The 10,046-nt window shown below is 51.5% G+C and overlaps 1 protein-coding gene across 1 annotated transcript; it reads left to right on the plus strand.

Moving 5' to 3' along the window:
* The first annotated feature begins 670 nt into the window (after positions 1-670).
* FAM210B (family with sequence similarity 210 member B) lies at positions 671-9,693 on the plus strand. The gene is made up of 3 exons (XM_045981843.1): positions 671-921; positions 6,612-6,787; positions 7,200-9,693. The coding sequence occupies exons 1-3, from the start codon at positions 736-738 to the stop codon at positions 7,414-7,416; spliced, it is 579 nt and encodes a 192-aa protein (XP_045837799.1). The 5' UTR covers positions 671-735; the 3' UTR covers positions 7,417-9,693.
* The last annotated feature ends 353 nt before the right edge of the window (positions 9,694-10,046 follow it).

Here is a 10,046-nt window from a genome sequence, read left to right on the forward strand (position 1 = left end):
GAAACATTTAGAATCCTCTAGTTTCAACCAAAAAATGCTAAAGATGTCGGGCATGAAAAGTGTATGAAGATGCCTCAGGGAAGTCACCATTTCTTTGAAACTCAGTTCTTCTGTAGTGGAGACCAAAGATTATTATTATCATTATCATCAGTTAATAGTTATTGAGTACTGTGGCAGATTGCATCTCTCAAAGATGGTCACAACAGTATTTCCCATCCCATAAGCCTTCCACAGGTGACCTCGCCACTTTCCATCATGTCGTTGGAATCTAACCCCTCGCTTTTGAATCTCGGCTGTCCTCTGACTCTCTTGTAACCAACAGAATACAGCCCAGTCGACACCGCCTGAACTCCAAGGATGTGGAAAAGGCACGAATCTCCCGCCCCGCGAACTCTGCCTGGCGCTCGGGGTCCGGTCCCGCCCACTCTGCTCGAGGCTGGAGCTCCGGTGGGGCGGGGCGGGGCGGGGCCTGGGAAGAATCGCGCGGCTCGGCCCCGCCACTCCACGTGAGCCTCGGGCCCCGGAGGGGCGGGGTCTGGAGGGCTCGCTCCGTTCCGGCCCCGCCCACCCCGCGTGCCGTTCCGGAGGGGCGGGGTCGGTGGGCAGGGCCAGAGAGGGATCGCGCGGCTCCGGCCCCGCCCACGCCGCTCCGGTCTCCGGCTCCGGCGGGCCCCGCCCACCGGCGGTAGTTTCCCCTCCGGTCCGCTGCGCCTTCGTAGCGCTTCGCCGCGCGCCATGGCCGGGGTGCTGGCCTTCCTGGGCCCCGCCGGCAGGGTGGGCGCCTGGGTCCGGCCTCGCGCTTCCTGGCTCCTAGGCGCCGCAGCCCGCTGCGCGCCGCGCCCCCTGTTGCTGCCGCTGCTCCGGCCCGAGCCCGACGCCCCACTGATGCGCCTGGTCGGCGGGGACAGCCGCGGCCGCCAGGTAAGCCTCCCCACCTCCATTCCGGCCCCCGGGCGCCCGGATCCCGGTCCATCTCCGCCAAAATAGAGCTTTAGTCGTCCAGCTCCGAGACCTAGACACCCCCACCCCCTCCAGGGTTCCCGAGGCCCCAATCCCTGCAAGCCAAGGAAGTGATCCTCCCAGGTGACAGCTGGAGAAACTGAGACTCAGGGAGGTCTGGTTATCTGCCCAAGGTCACACAGTCTCTGGCAGAGCCCCAGGTTCCCAAAGCGTGGGCTGGCACAGTGGCGGTAGCCGAGAGAACTCTAACTGGGGCCTGGACTTGCTCTCAGCGTGCTCACACGGCTGTCAGAGTCGTTTCCCCCTTCAAGCAGCGCCAGAGCCTCCTCCACACTGGGCCAAGGAGACCGGCTCCGGGGGTGCTGCTGTCTTGAACACCCCACCACTTGCTGCTACTCCCTTGTTATCTAAGCAAAAGAGCAGGCCTCCCTGCCAGGCTTCAGGCGAGACTCAGGCAAGAAACATTCTGTCCTATTTCATCTTGGTTACCTTCTTTATATGATAAGGGAAACTGGTTTCCCTTCAGAAGGTAATCCGGACTTTCTTGGAAAAAAAAAAAATGTTTTTAAGTTTTGTTTTGTTTTTTCTTCTTTTGAAGTTTGTCTCCTTAAAGAAAAACAGTAAGTAGCGCAGTCTGGAGACACAGGACTGACGAGTGAGAACACGCAGAACCTGGCCTCCTGCAGTCCCTTTCTTTGCTTAAGAATGGAATCCCTGCGCCTGCACTCACGAGCCCTGTGACCTCACCGCACGTAGGCTGCAGGCTCTGAGCCTGTTTGCTGACCTTTCAAAGGCTACAGATAGCGGCTTCCCAACAAGAGTTTGGGGGACGATTCCATGAGCTGAGGCAGGCCTGAGCATGGTGCCGGTGGAGTTTCCTGAATGAATGTTGCGTGGGGACTTGACTCACACCCTTAACATGCCTCCTGCCATCTGCTCCCCCATCGAATGGCAGCGGATCTTGTCTCTAAACCCTGAGCCCTCCACACACATCTGGCTGCCTCCTGGTGATTCTTCATGGATCAGCCCTCTGTTCCTCCAGGAAGCCTTTCCTGACCACCAGAGATGCCCTGGGTGCCTCCACTGGCCTCCCTCGGCCCCCTGGGTGTGGATTCTCTCCACAGTCATCATCTGGGATGGTCTCCAGAGGCTTGTCTGTCCCATCAGCCACATCAGTTTTGCCCCCCAGCCCAGGCGTGTGTGTGTGTGTGTGAGCATGCGTGAACATGCGTATGTGTGGGCATGATATGTGCATATAGTAGTAACGAGTGTGGTCTCAGACTCCCCATATTCCTGTCTATTCAATAGTTCTGTGGCCTTGATCGGATTCCCCCACTTCTCTGTTTCTCAGTTTCCTCGTCTGTAAAATGGGATGTTAATAATTCACATTTCCTAGAGCGTGAGTGTGAAACCTGCCATCGGGGACATTCCAAATTAACGTTAGCTCTTGGTGTTACTGTCGCGATAGATGTATAAATCACGGCACCCCACAAGCGGTGCTTGTTTCTCCTGCTATCCGGTAGATGAGAAGGATCCAAGTGGGGTCAGAACCTAACAGGATGTTAGGGCAAAAGGTGCTCATTACTCAAAGTGTCATCTTCTTGAGAAAATACGTCGCCGTTGGGGCCTGGGAGCAGGTGCAGGGGTCTCCCCTGTCAGCTGCTCCTGGCTACCCACAGGCACCTTGTTTTTGGCCATTGGGAGGAGGGAGTGCAGCTAGCGTCTCCAAACATGCCAAGATTTTAATTAAGTACCCGAGAGGCCTTCCCACGTCTGTCTTCAGCGGGGTCTCCACTCTAACCGAGAGGAAGGAGGGGTAAAGCCACAGGAGAATCCTGCCCCTTTCCCCTAACCTGATTCGCGTCATGTCACCTCGCAGAGCAGCCCAGCTCTACACTTACACTATGGGAGGGAAATCTTAGACAAATGATTGGCTCTCGTTGAGCCCCCATGTCTGCCTTTCCAGGGATCCCCTCCTCGATGAGCTTAAACTGGCCGCATCCCTCCCCACAGTCCTGCCAGTCTGCCTCCCGTCCGTGGTGTTTCTCCATTGCACTTGTCCTATCTAACAGCCCTGATGCTTTCCTTTTCTGTTTATTGTCGCTACCCTCCCCAACTAGACCATAGGCTCCCTGAGGGTAGAGTTCTTTTTCATTCATTGTTCTGTCCCCCCAGTTAGAGCAGCACCCGGCGTAGAGCAGTTATCCCTGAATAAGTGAGAAGCACAGCATAGTTGTTAAGAGCAAAAGCCTTGGAGCCAGTAGGTTTCAATCCCACCCCTGACAGGTAATTCCCGTGTGACCCTCTGGAAGTTACTCAACCTCTCTGGGCTTCCAGGCTCCTCCTCTGTTCAGGGAGGACGACAGGACTGCCAATCTCAAAGTTGTTGTGAGGATTATCTGAATTAATATTTTCAAAGTACTCAGAAGAGTGCTTGGAACAAAATAATTACAATGGAGTGTTGTGTTTAAGTAGTATTATTATTATTGAATGAAAACAGGTGGTACTCCAACCAATGTGAGCAACTCGTGAGCAACATCTTTGCCTTACTCTTCGAACGTTCTATTCTTCGAACGTTCCTGCCCCTCCTGATAGAGCCTTTTATACCTTAATAACTATTTGGCTTGGGGTTGGGGGGCGGCAATTGTGCAGGCACACGCAAGGATTTGAAAAGGCACTTTGGCTGAGTCTAGACACCAGGGCCCGTATCGTGTGACAGGCACCCAGGGCAGTGCCTGACGACATAGCACAGGGACTTAGGGGAATATTTCACAAAGACGTGAATGTCTGAAAAGTTTCCGTTCCTTGCAAGCCACCCCCTCAGAAATTCCCTTATTTTAGCTTCTTCAGTCTCCTCCAGGCTTAGGAAGAAAACGGACTGGTTCACAGTGCTTAAAGATACTTCCTTTTACCACGATAAAAGGAAGATAATTGTCAAGATTCTAACTCTAGGTTCATAAAAGGAAGATAATTGTCCCAAGATTCTAACTCTAGGTTCACAACGAACCCGCTACTGGGAAGTGGTCCATTGTGTCTGAATATTTTCTCCCTCCCATTGTTTCACAGCAGATGCGGGTCATTCTGTGGCTGGAAGTCTGGCTGCCTCTTTATTTTTCTTTTGTGGCCAAAAGGCCTTTTGCCAAAATAGAGGTTGTAAAGAAAAGAGCCCTCAACAGAGACAGCTCCGCTGGGCTCTGGTGAATGGACAGATGGGGCATAATTAAGTTTGGTCGGGCCAAGTGTCAAGGGTGGGAAATGAAAGGGGCTTTCTCCCTCCTCAGCCTCAGAACGCCGTGTGGCACTTGGACTGGGGGTTGTAGATTATTGTCCTATCAGGGCCTGACGTCTGGCAGCTCTCCCATCGGCACTGCGTGCTCGGCAGCCAAAGGCGGGTGGGGCCGTGTTTATCAGAAAGAACCTGAGCTCTGAGCTGCCATTCTGGAGGGTGGGAGGAAGAGGCAGGCGAAAGCTTTGAAGAAAAGGGGAGGTCACACGTGCTGGCCAACCTTCAGGAGACTGACCAGTTCTCCTTCTCCCCGCCAAAGCCTTAAGTCCTGGAGAAGTGTTCCAGAACTTTCAGAGTGTCCAGCTCTTACGGGACGTGAAGCCCTCTGGCCGGCCAGTTTGCCACTCCCCCCCGGCCCTGGTGAACCTCATTCTCCCACCTGTCAAAGTGGAAGCCACAGACATGCCCACATCATGGGGGTTACCGTGAGGGTTTTTATGAAATGACACCTTTAAAGCGCTATGCCCAGCACCTGGCTCAGTAGAGGGACCTAAGCTGAGGACACAGGAAGTTTCCCCGGAACCTTTCGAGGGAAGTTGTGCGCCACTGCCTAGCAGAATGCACTCTCTGAGGGGCAGCTGGCTGGCTTGGTCGGTGGAGGCCGCGACTTTTGATCTCGAGGTTGTGAGTTCGAGCCCCACGTTGGATGAGGCAGGATTGGTAAGCAGGGGTTTACCTGGCAACCCTGGACACCTGATAAGGAATCCCAGCGCCCAGGCCTCTCCCCAGAACACGAAATCAGACGCTGGGCACCTGGACACACATACAAGTGGACCAGCAGCACCTGAGCCCCCCGGAGCTCATGAGCAAAGCTCCCCCAGCCCGGCCCACCCCACAGGCAGGGCAGGGGCTCCTGAAGCAGGGCAGGGCTGAGAGGTCCCTTACAGCCATGGGGAGCCTTGCGAGGTTTGGAGGTGCTGCTCTGGGCCCCTATGGTTGTTTCATTTTCATTTGGGGAGCCCTGTGCCTCCCTCCCAGGGACTCTGGGCGTCATACTCCTCCCTCTTGCCTTTGAAATGCTGCTCGGGTGCAGCCTGCTCTAAAAATACAAAGAAAAAGCCATCGTGCTACAAGGCAGAAACTGGAGCTCATTGACCCAGATACTTCCTCCCAGGAAGAGCTCTGAGACAGGTCATTAGGATTCTAGAGATCTTTTCAGAAAAAAAGACACTCTCCATATTGAGGAGAGTTTTTTAAAAGAAATCCAGCGTTCTTGGGTTTTTTGTTTCTCCCAAACATCCCAGGCCATGTAGGTGCTCGATAAATGTTAAGAGAAGCCAAGTCCAGTGGCTTGTTTCTGTGCAAATTCAGGCCAGTGCATTTATGGCCCGGGACTTGGCCCTCCCTGTATCTGCTCAGATCTCTAGGGAAAACCTTGATTCTGGTAGTAAATATACCGTAGCTTCTGCTCCTTTTTTTTTTTTTTTTTCCACCCACTGTCCTTGTTTTGTGGAGTCTAGAATGGTTGTCACGTGCTCAGGCTGTGGACCCCAGTGACTGGGGTTCTAGTTTTGGTGACTTTGGGCCAATTCTTTGGCCTGTGATGCCTGTGTTGCTCTTCTGGAAAGTGGGGGGAAAAAAACAGTATCTACCTAGAGGGTGGTCATGAGGATGGAAGCAGACAGCAGATAGAGAGAAGCATCTGAGCGCTGCCGGGCTGGGAGACAGTGCTCAGGAAAGCATTATCAGTGGCCTCAAGTGTGTGTGCCCCAAGGTTTTAGTACTGTTGATGCTCCAACAGCTGGCCAGGAATCCAGTGGCTTCAAACAGCACACATTTATTATCTTTCAGGCCTGGAGGCCCAAAGTCCAAAACAGGTCTCACTGGGCTAAAGTCAAGGCATGGGCAGGGCTCGTTCCTTCTGGAAGTTCTGAGGGAGAATCCATTTCACGCCTTTTCCAGCATCTAGAGGCCACATGCACTCATGGGCCTGTGGCCCCTTCCTCAGATCTCTGACCCTGCGACTGTAGTCACATCGTCCCTGACCCCCTGCCTCCCTCTCTTCTCCGATAAGGACCCTTGTGAGGACTTTGGTCCTACTCAGAAAATCCATGATGCTCTGCCTGTCTCAAGATACTTAGTCCCATCTCCAAAATCCCTTTGCCATGTAAGGTAACATAGTCACAGGTTCTGGGGATTAGGACCTAGAGATCTTGGGGGCCATCGTTCTGCCGATCATAGCCGGCACCTAGCCTTTCAGCGTGCTCAGTGACAAAGTGGGTACCAGCCGACCAAGGAGGTGGGGAGTAACTGGTCCATCGCTGGGCAGGAGGAAGGGTGGAACACTGCGTGATATGAAAGCTGACGGCCGCTCACCACCTTGCTGCTGCTGCCCCAGAACATCTCCCCTTCCTATTGTGCGCAGGACCCCAGCAAGATCACTGTGACGCCAGCCCCTCCTGTCGGCAGCTCAGAGGGGGAAAAGCAAAGCAAGTCACAGCAGCTGAGGAAGATTTTCCAAGAGTATGGTGCCGTCGGCGTGTCGCTGCACATCGGAATCTCTCTGATCTCCTTGGGGATATTTTACACGGTGGTTTCAAGGTAAGAGCTCTGGCGGGAACATCTCTTTGTTCTTCATGGTCATGTAGGATTCTTTGCGAATGAGAACATTTTTCCTATGAATGTGTATTCATCTAGCTGCTTCCAGCGTGTTTTTTAAATACTTTAAATCTGGGCACCTGGGTGGCTCAGTGGGTTAAGCCTCTGCCTTCGGCTCAGGTCATGATCTCAGGGTCCTGGGATCGAGCCCCGCATCGGGCTCTCTGCTCCGCGGGGAGCCTGCTTCCCTCTCTCTCTCTGCCTGCCTCTGCCTAGTTGTGATCTCTCTCTCTCTCTCTGTGTCAAATAAATAAAATCTGAAAAAAATAAATACTTTAAATCTTAGAGCCACATCGGCCGCCTAATTTAACCCCCTGTGATAATCCTTTTTGTTGTTGATGGTCTCTTTCCGCAGTGGCGTGGACATGTCTGCAATCCTGCTCAAACTCGGATTTAAAGAGTCACTGGTGCAGTCGAAGATGGCAGCAGGCACGAGCACCTTCGTCGTGGCCTACGCCATCCACAAGCTGTTTGCCCCCGTGCGAATCAGCATCACCTTAGTGTCCGTGCCCTTCATCGTCAGATACTTTCGCAGAGTGGGGTTTTTTAAACCTCCAGCTGCAAAGCCTTGATGAATGCTTCCAACCTGTTTCTTTTAAATAAAAATTTTGGGTTAGTTTTAGGATAGAGCTTTTGGGGGGCGGGGGTTAGGAGTAGGGCGGGGACAGGAAGCCAATTGCTCTGTTCTCATGAATACGTTTTCCCTTTGGCAACAAAATTCAGGTGTTTTAATAACTAATTATTTTGCTTTACAAATGTTGTTAATGCTGTTCCTCGTGGGGCTTGTACGCGTAATCTGAAATGTCAGCGAAACGTCACAATTGAGCTGTCGTCACAGACCGAGTTGTCATCTCAAACAAAACTGTCGCCTACAAATGGTCCTTCTGGAAGATCACTGTTGAGGTTCTGGTCTGCGAAAGCCCTCAGGGGTTAATCTTCGCTCAGATTCTTAAAGGGCACCGATTCATGAAGCCGGTTTTTTGAATTCCCCGTCCCCCAGTATCTGGTGCCAGGCCGCCTGCAGTTTCATACGCCGCCGCTGCAAAGCAGCTGCCGGTGTTACCGTTAGTGAAGCCGAATTGAGGACCTAACAATATGTAATCAATATGTAAATTAGCACCAACGCTTCGACGTTCATTACCCTTCTTTTAGGGAGGAAGAATAACCGAGTATTTCTGGTGTGTTTCATTGATGCTAAAACACCTTCCAGTCTGGACATTCTCAAATTTCACTGCAGTAGGTCAGGGTCATTTGTCTCTGCTGGGGTAAAAAAGGAAATTCTGTTCAGTAGTAACGGCATCACGTGGCTCCTGACGGCCTTCTCCACAGGTGAACTTGGACACTGCACTCATGGAAAGCTAAGACAATCTTTGCTTAACCCTCCATCTCTCAAACGTCAGACATTCCAGAACTATCGTCACCATGTGTACATTGTGTTGCTACTTATATTTTTTTGAGTTGAAGTTGTTATGTAGAAAGAGATTTTATATCCCTCTCTAAAAAGGAAAATGAGGGGCACTTGCTGTAAATGGGAGGCAGCTGGAAATACAACAGAATACAAGCCGGGGAGGGAGGGGGCGGGCAGGTGTAATTACCTTCTGTTGAGCCGGTTTGACCTGAACTTCCCACCCTCCCTCCCTGTGCTGTGAGGGACATTACTAGTTAAAAACTGAAACAAGGGCGCCTGAGTGGCTCAGTGGGTTAAGTCGCTGCCTTCGGCTCAGGTCATGATCTCAGGGTCCTGGGATCAAGTCCCACATCAGACTCTCTACTCAGCAGGGAGCCTGCTTCCCCTCCTCTCTGCCTGCCTCTCTGTCTACTTGTGATCTCTGTCAAAAAATAAAATCTTTAAAAAAAAAAACTGAAACAAGCACACAGATTCAAATGGACATTTTTGTCCCTGGAATGCTTAGGAGCAGGCAGACTGGAGGGAATGCCTTTCTGTGGGATTCATGTAATGCTCCCTTCCGGTATGTATCCACCCACAGCATGGTCCACACTGCGACCCCCGATTCAACCAGTTCTGCCGGGCCACCCTGGTCGAGGGAGATCCACTTTGGGAGTTGGGGGGGAGGGTTAATTAAAGAAAGGACAATCAGAAGACTAAAGGAACTATAAATTGACCATCGTGGTTTTACCACCCGGCTGCTGACCGTTCTCTCATTAAGCCTCAGTAACCTGTGTCCGTTACTTCAGTTAACTTTTACAAGAAGCTTTATGGAACAAATTCTCCACTGGCAAGATCATTAAAAGTGGATTCTGTCCCCCGCCCCTGCCCTTTTAAAGCAATTAGCCCATTTCCAAAAGGCTTTATCGACTTCAAGTTGGAACTGCCTTTGTGGGATCTAATTCCAAGGACAGTTGGCTTCATGCTCCTAACCACCTTCCCGACAGTCTCCCCACCACTCAGATCCCTAGTAATGCCTATGCAAAAAAAAAAAAAAAAAAAAGCTGACAGTGAGTCCTACAGGTTTAAGGGCTGAAATCTTAAACTTTGACTCCACGTTTGGAGGAATGGAAGTGGACTGACAGGAAAGCAATAAAACCAGTCACCAAACCAAACAGCCATGGCCTTTTCTTCTAAGCCCACCTCCGCTCCACTCCTGCGGCTAGTGGCCCAGCAGAACCGAGAACCTGGAGAAGATGAGGAGATCAAAGGATCAGGGAATATGTGACTTCACCAGCAAGATGTACAGATTGCTTGTATTTACACTGTTTTTATGGAACTAGGGAATAAAACATGATCTATTTTAAAAATGTAAGCCACTGTTCACCCCGATTTTGTATTTGACCAAATGAGCCGCTTAAATTCCCTGAAACAAATAAACATCTTTGTAGTGTACAAAGAACTTTGGATTCCTCGTCTGGTTAAGCCATAACTGTTGCCGATTAGGAAGCAGCCCTGCGTGTGACTGGTTTGTTAGTGGTGCGCTACTACAATGAGCTACTTTCTTTGCTCATGTGGGATTCTGGGGAAATGACAGAACTTTAGCTGGTGTCACTGGTAACGTTAGTCGTGTCATACTATCCCTTGGGTGGATGGTGCATGAAAGACTACTTTGGGAATGTAGAAGTTGGTGAACTCAAGGCTGAAAAGCTCCTTTATCCCGAGGGGGCTAACCAGATGGACACCTGCGGCTTTACTCAGTTGTGTCCTGAAGCTTCTGTCCCAGTGTCACCAAAGCCGACATGGAAGTAGTCA

The sequence above is a fragment of the Meles meles genome, chromosome 16 (genome assembly GCF_922984935.1).
Source record: "Meles meles chromosome 16, mMelMel3.1 paternal haplotype, whole genome shotgun sequence".
Classification (NCBI taxonomy): domain Eukaryota; kingdom Metazoa; phylum Chordata; class Mammalia; order Carnivora; family Mustelidae; genus Meles; species Meles meles.